Below are 21,007 nucleotides of genomic sequence, written 5' to 3' on the forward strand. Positions count from 1 at the left end.
ACTTAAAAATGTAGAATTATTTGTTTTTTACATAACTGCACTCAAAAATAAAACAATGTAAAACTTTAGAGCCTACAAATCCACATTTGTAAGTTGCACTTTCACAATAAAGAGATTGCACTACAGTACTTGTATGAAGTGAATTGAGAAATACAATTTTTTTTTTACTGTGCAAATATTTGTAATAAAAATATTAAGTGAGCACTGTATACTTTGTATTCTATGTAGTAATTGAAATCAATATTTGAAAATGTAGAAAAACATCCAAAATATGTATAATACATTTAAATTGGTATTCTATTAGTTTAACAGTACAATTAAAACTGCAATTAATCACAATTAATTTTTTTAACCAAGTTAATTTGTTTTGAGTTAATCATTTGCAATTTGCGATTGACAGCTCTACTTTATATACAACCCTAAAAGGTCACCAGCTCTAGTGGTAGTAGGGAACTGATCTATGGCAAACCAACAGGACACTAATGTAATGTTTATTTCTAAAAATCTTGCTTCTTTTTACCCACCCTGGTAACCAGATAGTTGGAGCCTTTAGGAAAGAACTTGTTTTCACAGCACAGCCCCTTCCTTCTCAGGACTCTTCAGTACTTTGAAAATAAGTACTTAAAACTGATATTTTTAGAAAGGTTAAGCATCTGTTGAGTATTATATGTGGTTTTAGCAGAGTCTTACAATTAAATTACATGGCTTTTTCAACACCAAAAGTTTAAACAAACCATTGGGGCCATTTAAACACAACCCCATGTTAGCATCAGTGCAGAGACATACCTCTCTACTCCGGAGGGAGGAAAACATAAGAGTGCTGCTTATTTTCCTGCTGCACCGGTCACCATTTATGGGATGGTGTGATATGGGCGAAGTAATAGCCCTGCATCCCCCTCTAGGGCATTGTGTGCACCCTGGAGGAATAGAGAAGGAGCAGCCTCTGCACTTTCCAAAGTACAGATATACCCGGCTCTTGTGCAGGCCACAAAACTGGAAGGAAGTCTTGTCTCCCCCTTCCACAGTTGTATACAGCATAATCTGATCCTCAGTTTGTTAGATTTTCCTTAATCAGGAAAAACTCATTGAAAACAATGGAAATTTGTCTGATTAAGCATTAAGGACTACAATAGTTAACTTCAACGTGAATGTAAAGTAATGCAAATCAAAGTGACAACTCAGCCGAACTAATGATCTAGCCCTCCTCAAGTCTGCCATAGCTGGTTTCCAAAATGGAGTGAGTAGGAAATGGTGTATCTTAACCATCAATATCATTAAGTTTGCTAGGGTGGTGTCCTCTAAAAATGTTTGCTTTGAAATTGCCAGTTCATCACTAACCAGTTTTATGATGAACTTTGTAAGAACACAGAATTTAGTAAGGTCACACCTTTCCCCATATTCAAAAGTTAAAACTTTATTAGCAGGATTTGCTTTGAACCATATTTTACGTGTGTGATGGTTTTTGGAGTCCCAGGACTCTGAGTCAGCTTGTTACCCTCCTGCCTCCAGCAAAAGGAAGACTTGTTTGTGCTTAACTCCAGTATATTAGCCACCCAAACCATCTCCTTAGGGCAATGCCAGTACTTGGCCTTGCAGGTTAACAATAGGTGTACTCAGTCCTCAAGCCCCTTTCAAGTGTTCCCCTGTACTGTTTAGCCCCTTATCCACTGAACACTCAGTTATACCGGAGGAACAGTATACCCCCCAGCTTGTTTGATTCAACACAGGGTCAGCTTCTTGTATAACACCACAGCACTGAGTTATGTTTATAGTGAAAACAATCACAAGTTTACTATCAAAGATTAAGATTTAAGAGCTAGTCAGTAAAAAATGTGGAAAGTTTACATATAAAACAAAATTATAACACATTCCAGAGGTGTAACTGAACAGGCTAACTTTCTGTGTCAGGAAGTCTATCTCACCCAAATGTCCTATACAGTGCTTCCAACCAAGGCAGGCTGGGATCCTGTTTTCATGAATGTAATTGCACTGTCTGATTACATCCTCAGATGCAGGATAAAAGGGTGTCCTTTTGCCTTTCCCTTATATTCCCCAAAGTTCATTGTCTGCCCTCAGAGACAGGGCAAGCCCTTGTCGTTCATTCTCCAGTGTGCTCCTTTCCTCCAAGTCCTGGCTCAGTATGTAAATAAGGCTCCCATTGTGCTGGCTTACAATGTTTAATTTACATTTTGACAGAAAGACTTCCTGTCTGGAAGACACCTGTTTTTCTCTTTGGCTGGTGACAGACTTTAGAACATATTTCTAGTACATGTACACAAATCCTTAAACATACATCTTGCAGTGATTGTGAGGATCACTGACAGAGGCTTTTATTAGAGAACTCATATGACATTTATGGATAAATACCACGAAAGTGGTGTGCTAGGTGTTGAGAGATAAGGTGAGTGAGGTAATATCTTTTATTGGACCAACATCTGTTGGTGAGAGAAAAAAAATATTGTGAGTCAAGTAAACCGTTTCCTGTCCAGCTCTGCTTATTTAATTAATAAATTTGCCACATTTTATTTCAATAGCAGATGAGGGGAAGCTAATGAGGAGCCAACATTAAGCAGTGAGGGGGTGGATTTGGGGGACTACTTTGACTTCTGAGATTCAAATATGGCTTTGAAGGACAGACAGAATTGATGATATGTCTTATTCTAGGCACTGATCTTGCAAAGACTTACACACCTGCTTAACTTTATGCACTTGACTAGTCCTATTAGCTTCAATGGACGACCCGCCTATGTAAGTCTTTGGAATGGTGGTCGAAGCAAGAAGGGGCATACAAATGCTTAGCATATCTGACACAAAAACCTTGCAACGTGGGCTACAACAGTGCCATGTGAATGTCTGTTCTCACTTTCAGGTGACGTAAATAAGAAGCGGGCAGCATTATCTCCTGTAAATGTAAAACTTGTTTGTCTTAGCGACTTGCTGAACAAAGAGTAGGACTGAGTGGATAAGTGCATAAACTTGTAGGCTCTAAAGTTTTACACTTTTTTGAGTGCATTACATAAAACAAAATACTACATTTGTAAGTTGCACTTTCACGATAAAGAGATTGCACTGTAGTGTTTGTGAGGTGAATTGAAAAATACTATTTCTTTTATCTTTTTTGAAGTGCAAATGTGTAATAAAAATAATAATATAAAATGAGCACTGTACACTTTGTATTCTGTGTTGTAACTGAAATCAATATATTTGAAAACATGGAAAAACATCCAAAAATATTTATAATAAATTTAAATTGGTATTCTGTTATGGTTTAGCATGTGATTAAAACTGATTAATCGTGACTACTTTCTTTAATCTAGTTAATTTGTTTTGCATTAATTGCTTGAGTTAACTGCAATTAATTGACGGCCCTAATATAAAGCTTAACTCAAAACTGTTTCACACATGAAAAAGTGTCTATTCCTCCACACTCTATTAGGCACTTAAATCAGATCTGTTAATCATATTAATGAGTCAGCTGGATCATCTGACATCACACCCTTCTCTTTGTCTTAGGACACTTTCTGCATTTTGGAATACTATTTTTTTTTTGTTTACAGTTGTGGTTTTTGTTATCTAGACTCATCTATACTTTAATAGCAAGGACCACATCTTACAGACACAGTTTTTCATGGACCCATTTCTCATATTCAAAACTACTGAGTCTACCACCCTTCATGTGCAATTGTGTAGCACTTCTGTGGCACCTGCAGCAATTTACATGGGGAAAATAATATCAGGAAAGTATTTAATGTACCTTAGCTTTCTATAACGTGCATTAGCAGATGGAATCAAGAAGAAAAGCCAGCACACTAAAGAGCCAACTCCCCATGGACCACATGTGGTCTGATGGTCACCAAATCACAATTCAAGATGCAGTGGTCTGGCTTTTAGTTTAGATACAATATAGTAAGGCAGGGATTCTCAAACTATCATAGTGCTGACCAGATCTTAATCCAGGAATTGTTTTACAGACCCCATCCCTTCCCAACCCGTTAACAGTAGTCCTGTTTATGATTGCACAGCATCCCTATTGCAAGTACAGCAATTGCTTATGTGGTAAAATATCACAAAAGTATGTAGGTACTTTAATCTTCTTTAAAATGGTAAGTGCTCAGTGCATTCCCCCCCAAAAGTACGGTCACCTTTTTATCTTAATCTCGCACTCTCAATTGTATTATTCCTTTCTCCCCTACTCTGCCCTGTTGCACGAGGATTGCTGTAGCCTAGTCCTCTATTCCCCTGAACATAATTCCCTGGCCATTCATTCTTGCTTCTGATGGTGCGAGAAAGGAGCTGTCTAGTCTTGCTGGAGCAAGAACCCCTACTGGAGGCAACTAGTCTCTCTCTCCTTTCTTTCCCACTGCTTTACAAGAGCCTGGAAACCCGTAATAGCAGCTGGATAAGGGAGCCAGCACCAAGTGACCCACCAGCACCCTATGAGACAATCAGTAATATATCTGCAGTTTGAAAACCACATTTAGGAAAGAATGAACCAACACCCAGAACATGCTTGTTGTAAAGTGTTTCAGTTATGGTGATTTTCAAATACCCAATAGTAGGTACCATGCAGTTCATCTAATTTTATATGCATTTTGTTACGTTAATGCACTTTATCATTTAATAACATTTTATTCAGTAAATGGGTTTTTGCATTTGGACTGTTTAGAGGCCAGATAAAATATCTGAGTCACAAAAGGATTGTCAAAGACTTGTAGTTAAAGCCAACAAACCGGAAAGGCATGAGATCACATGCACTGAAGGCCTGAGTAGTCACTGTTGACAATCATGTAACAGCACACACAAAAATAACAAAACAGATCATACATGCAGATACACAACTCTCCATGAAGCACAAAGCATGCACAGAAATCCTGAGTTTATAGACATGCAGAGGCAGTGGACGCATCTTCACAGCACTCCATACCCAAGCCACACACATAGGTTTGTACATATATACGCTACACAATAGGCGGCAAGTTATATGGGTCCGTGGTGCCCGTGCTTCACCAATATTTAGGAACGTGGGCCCGGCTCCACCAATGTTTGGACTTACCATTCTTCAGGGGGCCCTGCGCTTCAGGGGGATGCAGGGTCCAGGGTGGCCTGCCGCCAGCAGCAGCAAGCAACCTGGTCCCAGCCCACCCTGCTCTGCTCTGCCAGCGTCACTTGGGGGAGGGGGCAGAATCCGGAAAGAGACGGGGGTGGAATGGGGGCAGAGAGGGGGAAGGCTGGGGCCAGGTCGCTCGCTGCTGCCAGCATCAGGCCCCACACGAACCCTCAAGGCCACCCTGACCCCCGCAACCCCCTGAATCACAGGCCCCCCAAAGTGCAGGGCTCTGGGTCCAGGGCAGCTTGGCGGGGGGAGCGGGGGCTGGTGCCGGTGTAGTGGCACAAACAGCACCGAGCGACCTGGCCCCAGCCCGCTCCTATTCTACCCCTTCCCCCAAGCCTTTCCGGTTTCTGCCTCCTCCTCCCCCGAGTGAAGCCAGGAGGTGACAAGGTGGAGTGGGGCAGGCTGGGGCCAGGTCGCTCGGCGTGATGCCCCCTGCTAACCCTCCAGGCCACCCTGGACCCCCCCATCCCTCTGAAGCGCGGGGCCTGGGCAGTTGCCTTGGTCCGTCCTATGGATTGGATGGCTCTGCCTGGACCCCACATCTCCCTGAACTGCGGGGCCCCCCAAAGCACAGGGCCCGGGGCACTTGCCCCGGACCGGATGGTTCTGCTTGGACCTGTTCTGGGCACCACCAAAAACTATACAAACCTGGCACTCATGCGCTAAACACAACATAGACAAAAAGAACTGGAGTACTTGTGGCACCTTAGAGACTAACAAATTTATTTGAGCATAAGCTTTCGTGGGCTACAGCCCACTTCATCGGCTACACGTAGTGGAAAATACAGTAGGAAGATATATATATCTGTATATATGCATGCAGCAGATGAAGTGGGCAGTAGCCCACGAAAGCTTATGCTCAAATAAATTTGTTAGTCTCTAAGGGCTTGTCTATACTTACGCGCTGGTTCGGCGGCAGGCAATCGAACTTCTGGGTTCGATTTATCGCGTCTTGTCTGGACGCGATAAATCGAACCCAGAAGTGCTTGCCATCGACTCCGGTAATCCTGCTCGGCGCGAGGAGTACGCGGAGTCGACGGCGGAGCCTGCCTGCCGCATCTGGACCGCGGTAAGTTCGAACTAAGGTACGTCGACTTCAGCTACATTATTCACGTAGCTGAAGTTGCGTACCTTACTTCGAATTAGGGGGTTAGTGTAGACCAGGCCTAAGGTGCCACAAGTACTCCTGTTCTTTTTGCAGATACAGACTAACAGGGCTGCTACTCTGAAACAACATAGACAGTCCGCAGCCAGAGAAACATAGCCTTGGTGAACAGATCCCATAAGCAAAGCCAGACAAGCAGCACACAGACTAAACGCAGGCAGCACAGGGCACACATGCCCTGACAGCTGAGGGCTGAGACACCCAGCGTCCAGACAGGCAACCCCGGACACGCCGCACAGCCCCGAGGTGGCGGGGCTGCGGAGGCGGTGCCGACAGCAGGCACAGACAGGGCCGGGCGCTCATCCCGCCCCGGCACATCCCCAGCCAGGCAGGCCCCCGACACGCCACCCGAACGCGGTGCCGGGCTGTGCGCACACAGGGCCGCGGCCCCCTCCACACCGGGAACGCGCACGGCAGCGGCGGCGGCTCCGAGCCCGGAACGCTCCGTCCCCGCAGCGGGCGAGAGGCGGCCGCGGGGCGCCTCCATGCCGCTGCCGCTACCACCGCCCCCCTCCGCAGCGGGCAGGACGCCTGCGCCGTGCGCTGCCGGCAGGAGGCCGGGGGCGGGGGCTCCGGCAGCGGCGCCGCATCCAGAGCAGGTTGCGGCGGGGACGGGACCAGCATGAGCTGCGGGCGCTGAGGCTCCGCCGCCCAGCCCGGCCCAACCCGCCCGCTGCGCGGAGACAAAGGAGCGAGGCCGCCGCCGCCGACATGGGGGAGCGGCCCCGAGCCCAGCCTGGCGCCCCGCCGGCTGCAGCCGCCCCCTCCGGCTCGCTGCTCAACGGGCTGCTGCACAACGGCTTCCACCCGCCGCCGCCGCCGCTGCTGCGCCAGGAGCCGCCGGTGCCCGGCCACGGCTCCCCGGCCAAGAAATGCAGGCTGCGGAGACGGCTGGACTCGGGCAGACGGAACAGGCCGCGTAAGTGTTGCATGCGCCGGGCTCAGGCTTGCGCCGCCCGCTGCCCTCCACACACCCTGCAGCGCTGCCTCGCCAGCTCCTTGCTCCACCGGCGCGGGGAGAAGGGCTTGTTACACGTGCACCCACAAGCCCTAGCCTCACCGACTTCTGTTCCTTTATTGCCTGGCCCCACCGAGGTCCCCAGGCTCCTGTTAGTCTTTTAGGGGAAAAGGGATCCCGTGTGACCTCCTCCTGGAGCACAAGGACTTTGCCTATCAACGAGTCCAAGTCCTCTGTATCTGTTTCACTGTTTGAGGTCAGGGATTTTCTAAGGCCAGCTGCAGGGGTGGAGGGATGCCCATTCTTCCCCCTTTCGCCAGCTTGGTGAGTGTACTGAGGAGTTCTGCAGTGTGACTGACAGCGCCCCCCACCCCCCCGTGCAAAATCAGTTCATTAAATACCATCTTATTCCAGCCAATAAAACTGTGTTTTGGGGACACACCTACTGATACCATGTGGGCTGGGTCAGCGATTGACCAATGAGGAGGCTGGAAGGTGGTGGGTTTGTGGATTGGTTTCTAAATTGCTGTGTCTGAAAGCTAAAATGAGAGATTTCCTAAATTACAACTGGCATAAATGTGACCTTGTTAAAAAAGGCGTACAGTTCCGATACCTTGGGATGTAAATTTGTAGATGATATAGCCTTGGATTTTCAGTAGGAGACACCTTGAATCAGTTATTAATTTAGCTGTCTTTGGCATGGTCCTCTGTGACTTAGACATTCCAATGAAGCTCATAATTGCTAAGAACCATTGTAAGTAAATGAGACGGACATCTGAATTAAGGTCATTAGTAGACTTCTTAATGTTTTATTGCTGTTTTTTTGTATTTCATTTCTAAAAAAAAAAGGAAATGCAAACCACTTTTGCATAGGAATAATATTGTACTTGTATATATTGTCCTGTAAAATGAAGAACATTTCATCCAGAAATGAAACGTTTGGTTCATCTGCTTTATTGGACGCATTTTTATTTATACTGCTGATACAATCTGAAATTTGTATGTAAAGTGTATTCTTTGTGGTTATTGCCTAGTTTTTTGTTGTTGTTGTTGTTTTTTGATTTTTTTTAAGGACTGGTAAATTAACTACCCACTTAACATATTTCTTTTAAAGCTGGAAGTTCAAATGTATTCAAAATATTTGTACTATTTATGTGTTTCTTGATTACTGATAACATACTCTATTTTCTTAGTAATGGATGACTTTTAATACCTAGGTTCAATTATGAAAGAAAGCTATTTAATTCAAAAACTTTATATGTAAATCCAATTGGGAATTGACATTAGGAAACAAACAGCTCTGCTCTTTGCTGCATGCTTGCTGTAGTGGTTGGAATTGAGATTTATTGACCTCATTCACTTTCTACTTTGTATAGGGTTTTAAAGTTCAGCATATTCTGAGCAAGTAATCAGAAATAATTAGAACCATAAATACCCTGTGCCAAAACATAATGAAGTTTAAACTAAGTACAAAATAGTTTGTGTGTAGATTGAGCTAAGATGTGAAAAAAATTATCTAAGATATCTTGAATTTCTTTTGGATTCCATGAGATGTATTGTTTTGATAGTAGATGACTTCTCCAGTGGAATTTTTTGGTGTTTTTGTTGTTAAAGTAAAGTTTCTTTCTCACCAAATGTGTAAACGGACTTGTTAGGAGATAAAGCTAAACCAACACATTCAAAGATAACTTTGTTCTTCATTTTAATACAGGCTTACTGGACTGGAGTTTGGTTTTTTGGTAGGTTAAAAAACCTGGTAGTTAATAAGGTGCAACAAAAACTTCTTGTTTATATCCTCGGTGGTGGTGGTTCACCTCCTTGACTTGCCCAATGATAGTAGTAGCTTACAGTGAAAAGATTTAAAAACAAGAAAACCCTTTCCTCTCAAACTAACTGTAGGAACAGAACTGTTTTATTGTTAAAAAATAACCTGTGTGTTGAGCTGTAACTTTCATAGCACTAATTATTAAGAACCTTTTTTTCACATAAATGGTTTATTTTAACTTTAATATCTAAATGTCACCACTCAATATCTTTTATTATTATTATTATTATTATTATTTGTTTAGTATAAACAGTATGTCTGCATTGAGTAGTCATTTAACCTCTGCAGTAACCTGTATACATTCTACTCTGCATTTGGTAGAAGGAAGAGTTGAATGATGACAGACTAATTCTTGTTTGCAAAATGATTGTGATATCTACTTTAAAAACTATAAGAATAATAATTAAGCCTAGAATGCATATTTGAGGTGCAATTAAACAAAACCACAGACTAGCATACTTCCTTGGTAGTTTTGATTATATATAATTAAGCTCCATCTGCACTATTGTGTCAAAGTTTAAAAATATAATTCTGAGTATTATGAAAAAACCAAAAGGATAAGATTTCTATGGAGTCACATAATCTCTTAAATAAGAGGGAATAAGGCATTTAATTCCTTCAAACCTTTTTCTGAAAGGGACCAGAAGCATGGTAAACAATCCAGTAGTAAAGATTATAAAATTATTGATCTGCCATGTCCTACTGAAGACACCAGTTGATGGGGAAACAAACACCCAGTAGACTCAGTTCAGGCTCAAGGCAGTAGATGAGTTTCTTTAATAACATCTGCAAATTTGGAGTTTCTACAGCTGTCTTGTACATAAGTATATTTACAGCTATGTATTACACTTCCAGGAGAATAGTATATTGTAGCACTTATTTTAACATGTTTTATATTGTTCACCAGAGAGCAAAGGTGTATAGAAAATAGTGTAGCATTGACAGGATCTGAGTAGAGCACAACAATGAACAGTCCTGTTTTTCTGGTTTTGTATGATGTTTAACATTGGTGCTTGGAGATGTTTATGTGTGTTAAAGGGCACATTGCAAAATGCATGTGGTAACTGCACTAAGTCTTTTAGTATTGATCACTGTTCTTGCCAATTTTCTTTCACAATGTGCAAAGCATTTCCTAGTATACCAACAAGAAAAAGTTGTCAAACTGAAGGTATAACTGCATTCTAAATCCACATAAGTGAGACATTTATTATGGTTGGTATGGTGTCTGCCAGAACATGACAGACAGGAATAAAGACTGGAAATACAGGATTTTAGGAGGGGAACATTCTCACTTGAAACTAAAACTGTTTGCTAGTGAGGATATGGTATCTACTTTTGTGAAGCTCTTGAATTGATTCTATTATTGTTTGGGGATTCCCTCCCAGCCACTCCAAAAGGATAGTTTTATTTTAGCTTGCACTGAATGATTTGTTGGTGACCCATTGTATGATTTTCTTTCTTTTTTTTTTTTTTGGATCACTTGTGCATATATGTAGTTAGCTTAGGCCCCAACCTCACAGCTCTTTACAGAAAGGTTTCATTTACATGGAATAACCATGTTAAGTTTTTGCAACTATTTTAGAGCATCCACTTGATGAGCCTGTTCAGATGTGCTTTGCAGTGCAAGGAATTATGACAAGACAAGATGATGATGATCATCAGGGATAGTCTTTATAGCTTTCTGTGTCGTTCCCCATCAAATAGTGGTGTAGCCACATAGGTCGCCTAGTGTACACCTCAGCTAGCTAAATCATGCTTCAAGGTGTTATCCTGCATACACTAGGAAAAAGGTCAAATTAGGTCAAGGTTAACCAGAATGTGCTAAACTTAACCACTTCTAGTCAAGACAGACCTTTTAAGGGTACTGATCAGAAACAATATCTGAAAATCAATTGGCAACTACTCTATGTCCCAGAGAATGTGCGCTCCTGGAAAGCAGCATTACTTAATAGGAGAGGACCTGCAATATGCACTAGTTGTAATTTCTAAATGTTTCAAGCTGTAGCATCATATAGCATATATTGCTTTTGAGCCAACTTGTAGTTAGATTGTTGCAATCATTCACATACAAGGTACACGTGCACACAGCATAGATTTATATAGCGCTTTTACTCCCAAATGCTTTGCTGCCTGAAAAACACCGGGTTTATTCACCCACAGTGACATGCAGGCATCTGTAGGGTGGAAAGTTGCATCTATGTTCTTTGCCAGCAATACTATATAAGTTTGTTTGTCTCCAACTGAAACTGCAGGGAGAACTTAAAGTAAAAAGGACCGAATTACTCACTGGATGTCACTCAAGACATTAGCGCTCCATCCTTTAAACCAAAATGCTATTGGATTTTCTAATGATCAGGACCTCTTTTCTACATCTCATCGGAAGAAAACGCCTCTGGCAGTACAGTGTCCCCTAACAGCATGCTGAAGAATTGTTTCAATATTGAGAGGAAAGAGTGCTGTCTAGCAAATAAGTGTGGCTGTAAGCAAACGCAAAGCAAGTGGTGCTTTGGGGCTCTGCATCCTGTGAGATGAAAAGATGCCATATCTCCTTCTGCAGAAGTAGAATCGCACATACTCATGCATTTCTGCAACAAGACTGGAAAGTTAGAGAAATTGTGACCTGGCTTGATCCTCCTCACTTCCAGAAGCTTGCTCAATCATAAGTCCTAAGACTGGGCCTCCTATTAAATCATCATAACTTCTTGCAGCATCTGTGTTTTCCATGGAGGTACCTTGCTCAAAAATGACCCAGTCTGACTCTGCTTGTCTTTTACAATTACATTTTTAGGTAATCAGTCTACAGTATGTTTGGAGTAACACACCCTGTCAAGGCTGCTTCCCCACTTTGAACTTTAGGGTACAAATGTGGGGGCCTGCATGAAAACTTCTAAGCTTAACTACCAGCTTAGATCTGGTCCGCTGCCACCATCCCAAAGCTGATTCCCTTCCCTGGGTAGCCTTGAGAGACCTTCACCAATTCCCTGGTGAATACAGATCCAAACCCCTTGGATCTTAAAACAAGGAGAAATTAACCATCCCCCCTTCTTCCTCCCACCAACTCCTGGTGAATACAGATCCAACCCCCTTGGATCTAAAAACAAGGAGAAATTAACCATCCCCCCTTCTTCCTCCCACCAACTCCTGGTGAATACAGATCCAACCCCCTTGGATCTAAAAACAAGGAAAAATCAATCAGGTTCTTAAAAAGAAGGCTTTTAATTAAAGAAAAAGGTAAAAATCATCTCTGTAAAATCAGTATGGAAAATAACTTTACAGGGTAATCAAACTTAAAGAGCTCAGAGGACCCCCCCCCCAGCCTCAGGTTCAAAGTACAGCAAACAGAGATAAACACTCTAGTAAAAGGTACATTTACAAGTTGAGAAAACAAAGTAAAACTAACACGCATTGCCTGGCTGTTTACTTTCAAGTTTGAAATAGGACAGACTTGTTTAGAAAGATGTGGAGAACCTGGATTGATGTCTGGTCCCTCTCAGTCCCAAGAGCGAACAACCCCCAAAACAAAGAGCACAAACAAAAGCCTTCCTCCCCCCCCAAGATTTGAAAGTATCTTGTCCCCTTATTGGTCCTTTGGGTCAGGTGTCAGCCAGGTTACCTGAGCTTCTTAACCCTTTACAGGTCAAGGATTTTGGAGTCTCTGGCCAGGAGGGATTTTATAGTACTGTACACAGGAGAGCTGTTACCCTTCCCTTTATAGTTATGACACACCCAAATAAACATACCCATCCTCACATTTATGTGAATAGGTGATCATACTAAACATCTGTATGTATTTCCCCCCCGATAGGCAGTAGGCACTCAATAAGCACTTACCAGGTTAGTGTCATTTTGTTTATTCTAAGATTATGTAACAGGATGGACTCAGTGTAGTTCTTCAATGAGCCCTGGACACTCTGAACTAAGCAGCATTTGAGATGCATACTATCCACACCCAGCAGAAATTGGATGTAAGGTTGGGGTCCTGGTGACAGATAAGCAGGTAGGCTTTATTTGACACAAAGCAAAACAAATACTTAACTTTGATTCAGTAATTGTTTTAAATTTAAGCATTTATGCAGTGCTCAAGAAATAATCAGTAAAATAAGAATGATTATTGCATCTAGATTCTTCGTAAGACCCAAGGCAGATATTTTACAGGAAGCATCTGGCAGAAATGAGGAAGATGCCATCCACCTTTATTTTCTCCAATTGATGAGGAAGTAGTAGTTAGTAGTAAGCAGTAGTTAAATCTCACACAGCTACACTAGAAGCGCTCTATGCCAATGGGAGAGCGCTCTCCTGTCGGCATAATAAAACCATCTCTGCAAAAGGTGGTAACTGTGTTGGCAGGAGAAGCTCTCCCACCAACATAGTGCTGTCCATACCAGTGCTTAAGTTGGTGTAACTTACGTTGCCCGGTTATTTACAGGGTTATTTACACCCCTGAGAGACATAAGTTATACTGACATAAGTGGTAGTGTGTACAAGCCCACAATTAAAGCAGTAGCTTTCCAGCCTGTCAGTCAGCCTAAGCATCTTCAATGCAAAAAGCCAAATGGGAACCAGATTATGTAACGGTCACTGGATAATCACACTTTTAAAGACAATCCCTTTTGTGTCCTATTGTTGCTGTGAGACCATTTAAGAGGTTACAGTTGCTCCGAGAGCTATGACAGAACCAATGTGGGATAAATTCTCCCAAGTGCCAGGTTTTAGCTGTATGTCTACTCTATAAAGTCAGTAGGAACCTTGAGGTCCCCTGCCCAAAATTCTGAGTACATGCTACTCCAGAGCCATCCTTCTATATTTGAGGGTTTTTTAACCAGACACCAGCTGGGTGTAAGTGTAAAAGGAGCCACTTAAGAAAGCCATACTACCAGGGCCGCCTCCACCATTTTTGCTGCCCCAAGCAAAAAAAACCGCCCGAACTGCCGAAGCGCCAAAAAAAACCCAACCGCTCGGACTGCCGCCGCCCGAACTGCCGAAGGGGGAAATAATGTGAAAAGTACTTTTGTGTTTTCGGTACTCTGTCTAGTGAGTCTGATTGAGTTTCTGTTCCTAAGGAACACATTATATTTTGAGGTTCTATTTTGTACTCTTGACAACTGCTAAATAAAATGCAAGAAAGTATTTCTATATTTAACTGCATGGTTTTATCATTTCATAATTCTGCACAGTAATGTTTATATGGGCTCAAGCATATATGGATACTGGATAAGATGTACTATATTACCCGTGTTGACAGATTTCAGAGTGGTAGCCGTGTTAGTCTGTATCAACAAAAATAACGAGGAGTCCTTGTGGCACCTTAGAGACCAACAAATTTATTTGGGCATAAGCTTGCCCAAAAATTTGTTAGTCTCTAAGGTACCACAAGGATTCCTTGTTATATTACCCATGAGTGAACCTTTCCCCCAGATACACACCAGCAGCTGGGCTATCAGATTACTTAATTATGTAATCTTTTAGATACCTTCTGTTTGCTTAGTCGCATGCTTTTGCTTTGAAATGTCAAAGAAGACTGGATGGATTTTTATATACAGGTAACAATCAAATAAGTTCTTGACTCAGTATCTAGCATTGCCGTTATACATTTAAAAACTATGTGTTAATGTTCACGAGGGAAAACAAATTTATCTAAGTGTGCATACCAGTTCTGCACCAGATTGCTGTTCTGTTCTAATATTTTTACTCCATTCTCTTAGGTGTTTATGACTCATTGTAGGGCTTTCTATGTCAATGCTATGCTTTCTAGGACTGCATTTCACTTTATTAATGTATCCTTTTGTAACCTACTGCAATGCAGACCTGTAGCAGAGTTGTCTCCTCTCGCTCTTCTCCCAAGGAATGTATATTTAGTGATGAGATTCTTTAGGAATGGATTTCCCTCTGCTCAGCAGAGTCAATTAGCAGTTTAACTATTCTCATCATGCAGTTTTGTTTAGCTAAGGATAATCCCATTTTTGATAGTTTAAAGAGTATAATGCTCTTACAGGGAATTCAGTGACTTCCTTATTTCTTGTATAATAAATCACACCTATCCAAAATATTGTAGCAGTACTTATTATCAGCAAATAGATTTGTCAGCATTTGCACTGTAAATAATTTTTCAATTTTTGATAACTGAGTCACTTAATTTAAATTCTGGAGCGCCTGTGACACACAGGTTTAAATAATTAATCTATTCATATTTAGTTTAGGGACAGGTGTCAAAATATTGAAATTAAAAGTTGTCTACACTTGTATTTTTCTTCATACTTCCCATTAGTGGTTGCATCAGTGGGAACATTACTATAAATTGGTTGCAGTCATTGTAACCACTAAGTTGTGTAAACCTGCATGTGCAGAAGAGACAGTAGATAAAATGCCAGCTGTCTGTCTGCCTTAGTGCTCCTACTTATTGGTACCACTGGATGTAGTGCTACTGTAAGAATTTGAAGAAATATGCAGGCGTAGTTTTGGCAACTTAATAGTGCCTCATTTTCAGATTTTTTTTAAATTAACAATACCAGTAAAAGAGCACAGTTTTACGCAAAAAAAAAAGTTAATTTAATTGCTAAATCCTTTATTCAGAATGCAGAGATGCTGATTATGATTCTTTGCTGCCCTTTTACACTGCACGTTATTACTTATTAGTGTCAAAGTTGATGGATTTTAGTGGGAGTTTTCAGACTCGAATTTGGTGTGTTCCCTATTGTAGTCTGTTACACAGTCACTGTGCTTATTTCTCTCCACCAGACAACCAGTGCTAGACTCTGCAAAGGAAACAGTAAAGCTGTGCTTTTGCACTATTGAAATATCAGTGGCTATGGTGTTTAAAAAAAAATCACACTTAAGTTTTTACTCTGCCCCAGTGTTGCAGGGAAACTGCTCATGTTCAGGAACAAACATTTGTTCGTTTTCTTCTACGGGTGTTAGCCTGGCCCATAGCAGAGGGAAAAGAGGAGTGAGGTACATGGAGAGAAATAAAACCAATGACCTAATAAAAGAGAGACATAGTCCCATTTGGGCTTTTTTTAAAGTGGGTAGGCTACATAATTATTGCCCCATGTATTATATAAATCCTGTCATATGTTGATAATCCTGTTGACTACAATATTTGTTCACCTCAAATAGTACAGTTTTTTCATTCTACCTGTTAATGATTCTGTGGAGTTTCCAGAAACTGACATGATGTTGGGACACCTCATCACATGCACAACACTAGTCATGCATGAAAATCTTGTCACTGGTTTCTCTATTTACTATTTGATTCAAAGCTCTTGTGCACCTGATGAGTGCGTCTTTCAGTGTTGGTATCAAGTGAGTGTGTTGCCCCTGCCAATCTTCAGAGTGCTGACTTCTTCATTGGTCCCAGTGCTGATGCTACGAGCTTCCTCACCAATAACTGAGGACTTGTGGCACATCAGGACCTCCTTAGACAATTGGCTTCAGCCTTAGCTATATAGGCTATGGCCCTGGCTACACAGGGGTGTGAAAATGCCCCCCCCCCCAGTGCAGCGCTGTAAAGCGCCAGTGTAATCAGCGCTGCACGCTCGCTCGCAGCACTGCAAGCTACTCCCCTCAGAGAGGTGGAGTACATACAGCTCTGCGAGAGCTCTCTCGCAGTGCTGGCGGCGCGACTACATTCGCGCTTCACAGCACTGCTGTGGCAGCGCTGTGAATTCCCAAGTGTAGCCAAAGCCTTAATTTGTGCAGGAGAAAACACGTAAGCTAGTGGACATTCTTCAGTCCTTGATCTCAGGGAGCCAATGAGAGGTCACATCAAGGGAGGTACAAGTCCATGCTTGAGGGCAAAGACATTGGATCTCATGGGCAGGAAAACTTATTGGACTGCCTCCTTACAAATGCAAATTGCAAACCAGCAGGCATTGCTATCCAAATAAAATAATGTGACCTGGGACTCCGTAGCCAAGTTCAGCCAAGTTTATGGACAAGTTACCCAAATCCTCTACAGAGGAGTTCAAGGCATTTGTTGTGGAGTTTGGTTGCAAAGATTTATTTGTAATCGGCCCTGCACGTAGCTGATATGGCTGCTGGAGTTATGGCTTTAGTGGTCACTATGAGCATCGTAGTTGCAGAATTCAGGAGTAGCAGCAGCTAGCCAACAGTGTGTGGAAGACCTACATTTCAATGGTCAACTTCTATTCTCAGGCAAAATGGATGAGACTTTACATTCTTTTAAGGACTCTCAAGCAAATCTGTGCTCTTTGGGGATTTGTACTCCAGCAACAAGGATGCATAATTTTGGCAGTTAGCAGCAATACTGCCCTCAACCATATTTTAGGCAGACACCTTACCAACTGAGACAAGACTACTCCAGAAAGGGGAATACGTTTCAGAGGAGGAGATTTTTAGGGTCTAGCTTTACCTAGCCACTATGTCCCCCTTCCACTGTCAGCCAGGCAGCCTATTTGCCTTGCATATCGAGAGCAGCAGACCAGTTGTGAACATCTCAACCTTATCATCTCAGTTTGGGGACAGGCTTTTTCACTTCTGCAGTGCTTGGGAAGCGATAATGACTGACAGATGGGTCCTAAGCAGTCTGGGATTGGGGTACTCCATTCCATTTTTGTCTTCCCCTCCATCCCGTACCTTTTCAGGGACCCTTCTTATGAGTCACTGCTTCTTCAGCAGATTCAGACTCTGTGCACTGGGAGCTATACAGGAGATTCCTCATCAGCATGGTGGAAAGGGATGCTACTCTAGGTGTTTCCTGATCTCCAAGTCCAAGGAAGGAATAAGACCTATTCTCGATTGCTGCAGTCCCACCAGGTACATCAAATATGTGAGATCCCACATGGTTACCCTGGCTGCTATTATTTCTGCACTGAATCACAACAACCAGTTTGCTGTTCTCAATCTCTAAGATGCTTATTTTCACATGTCAATCTTCCCAGATCTCAGGAAGTTCCTGAGATTCCTTGTCGCAAGCCAACACTACCAAGACAAAGTTCTTCCTTTTGGCCTGTCTTCAGTCCAACATGTCTTTACCACATACATGATGGTGGGTAGCGGCCTATCTCAGAAGGAGGGGCCTTCATGTCTTCCCATTCTTGAATGATTGGTTAGTAAGAAGCAGATCCAGGAAGTGAGTCCTTAGTCATGTCCAATTCACATTGGACCTTTTCAATCAACTGGGGATGATCCTGCACAAAGAAAAATCAACTCTAACCTAGGGCTGTTGCGTGATTTAAAAAAAAAAATTAATCGCGCAGTTAAAAAAAACTCTTTTGTTTTTGAGTACAGTTATGTAACAAAAAAAATCTACATTTGTAAGTTTCACTTTCATGCTAAAGAGAATGCACTTCAGTACTTCTATGAGGTGAATTGAAAAATACTATTTCTTTATCATTTTTACAGTGCAGATATTTGTAATAAAAATAATATAAAGTGAGCACTGTACACTTTGTATTCTGTGTTGTAATTTAAATCAATATATTTGAAAATGTAGAAAACATCCAAAAATATTTAATAAATTTCAATTGGTATTCTATTGGTTAACAGTGCAATTAATCGTGATTAATTTTTTTGAGTTAATCGCATGAGTTAACTGTGTTTAATCGACAGCCCTACTCTAAACCCAACCCAAAAATTCAAGTTCATTGGGGCTCTATAAATTCAAGGGCCTTTCTCCCATGTGAACAATTCCAGGCAGTTCAGCACCTATGTCTGGACCTCCAATCGCATCCTTCCTGTGAAGGCATACGGTTACTAGGCCATATGGCTGTATGTGTTTACATAGTACAGCATGCGAGGCTGCATCTTCATACCCATCAGCAATGGCTGAGGTTAGTCTATCATCCAAGTTGCCAGTCATTGGATAGTCTTATATGAGTGCCCCCAGAAACACTGGACTGTGTGCAATGGTGGATGGAGCAGTGTAAGGAATGTTGGGGGGGGCGGGGGGAGGGTCCCTTTGTCTGTCCTCTACCAATAAGAACATTAGTTACTGATGTCTACTCAATAGGTTGGGAGGAGAGCATCAATGTTAATTAATGATTCAGGGCTTGTGGGTGGAACAGGAAGCAAGTGGTCATGTCAGTGTGCTGGAACTTCAGGCAATATACAACACCTTCTAGGACCATATTTAAGGAGCAGCAGTGCATGTACTCCAGGATAGTACTACAGCAATGTGTTATGTGAACAACAGGGAGGAGCCCGGTACAGCCAGCTTGGTCATAAAGCAATGAAAATTTGGCACTTCCGCATAGTGTGTTGAGGTCCATTTTCTGAGAATGGGGTGGCATCCCTTCTTCGATCAACTTATTTGTGACAAAGGACAACAGAAAGTGTCATCAATTCTGTTCCTGAGCAGAAGTCAGCCTGGAGTCCCTTTCCAACGTGTTACATCTTAATTGCGAAGAAAGCCTGATGTATGCCTTCCCTCATATCTCTCCCCGTATTCAGGGAGGAGTGGCAATGCTCGGAAGTGGTTAGGGAAATTCTGCTTAGTCGTAGAAAACCAGCTACAAGATCCATCTATTTGTCTACAACATGAAAATGATTTTTGATTTGGGCAACATCCGAGCAAATTCGGCCCACGTCAACTTGGATTCAGGACATTTTGGACTATTTGTTGCATTTGAAATCTTTGGTCCTTGCTCTTAGGTCCCTGAAGGTTCATTTGGCTGCGATCTCAGCTTTACATCATCCCATCCAAGGAAAGTCTGTATTCTAAAACTCCCTATAATGATTTTCAAAGGAATTATTCACCTTTCTCCTCCAGTGAAGGAAATGATCCTCTTGTGAGACCTTAATATGGTGCTGGCGGTGCTAATGGGTCTGCTTTTTGACCCAATAGCAACATGCTCATAGCTTGTCTGCTGGGAGAGGAGCACCATTCTTGTGGCTATAACATCTGCAAGAAGAGTCAGTGAGATATAAGCCTTAATGGCAGATCCTCCGTATGCTCAGTTCTTCAAGAACAAGGTGGCTTTAAGATCACATCCAACATTTTTGTTCCAAGTGGTGTCTCAATTTCATCTTAATCAGGTTATTTTCTTACCTCACAGTTAGGGTCCTACCAAATTCACGGTCCATTTTGATCAATTTCACGGTCATAGGATTTTAAAAATTGTAAATTTCATGATTGCAGCTATTTAAATCTGAAATTTCACAGTGTTGTAATTGTAGGGATCCTAACCCAAAAAGGAGTTATGGGGGGGACGGGGACGGGACGTTGCAAACTTATTGTAGGAGGTGTTGTGGTACTGCTACCCTTGCTTCTGAACTGCTGCTGGCGGCGGCACTGCCTTCAGAGTTGGGCAGCTGGAGAGCGGCGGCTGTTGGCCAGGATCCCAGTTCTGAAGGCAGAGGTGCCATCAGCAGCAGTGCAGAGGGATGGCGTGGTATGGTATTGCCACCCTTACTTCTGTGCTGCTGCCTTCAGAGCTGGGCGTCTGGCCACCCAGCTCTGAAGGCAGCACAGAAGTAAGAGTGGCAATACCGCAACCCCCCTAAAATAACCTTGTGACCCTCCCTGCAACTCCCTTTGGTGTCAGGATCCCCAGTTTGAGAAATGCTGGTCGCCCCCCATGAAATCCCTATAGCAGTGGTTCCCAAACTTTAACAACCTGTGAACCCCTTTCACTAAAATGTCAAGTCTTGCGAACTCCCTCCTAAAAATGAATATTTCCAGGGATTTTCTCCTTTACCTGAGTATAAATTATAAAAGCAGTGATCTTGGAAATATACAATTTGTTTTTAGGACATGCTTATTACACACTATTTATTATTAATTATTATTTATCATTACAGTATTTTTATTACATTATGAAAACACTCTTCCAAGATCTCACTTTTGTAGCTTGTATCACTTTGAATAAGCCTGTTATAAGACAAGGCTCCTATGTTTCATCAAGGAGTATCAGATGTGAAACAGCATGAAGGTATTTAAGAAGACAACTCAAAGAGTTCCTCCTACACAAGCATTCAGGTCTTGAGCAG

At 42.3% G+C, this 21,007-nt stretch overlaps 1 protein-coding gene across 2 annotated transcripts in view; it reads left to right on the forward strand.

The window, feature by feature from the left end:
• The first annotated feature begins 6,383 nt into the window (after positions 1-6,383).
• PANK1 (pantothenate kinase 1) overlaps positions 6,384-21,007 on the forward strand; it is a 38,475-nt gene continuing 23,851 nt past the window's right edge. Inside the window, exon 1 of one of the 2 annotated variants that reach the window (XM_024197885.3) lies at positions 6,384-7,197. In XM_024197885.3, the coding sequence (XP_024053653.2) occupies positions 6,990-7,197 (208 nt within the window). In that variant the 5' untranslated portion in view covers positions 6,384-6,989. Of the gene's footprint in view, positions 7,198-7,781; positions 7,991-21,007 lie in introns of those variants that run through there. The other variant, XM_024197886.2, reaches the window with a different exon arrangement.

The sequence above is a fragment of the Terrapene carolina genome, unplaced genomic scaffold (assembly GCF_002925995.2).
Source record: "Terrapene carolina triunguis isolate 2854851 unplaced genomic scaffold, T_m_triunguis-2.0 Scaffold95, whole genome shotgun sequence".
In the NCBI taxonomy this organism is placed as follows: Eukaryota; Metazoa; Chordata; order Testudines; family Emydidae; genus Terrapene; species Terrapene triunguis.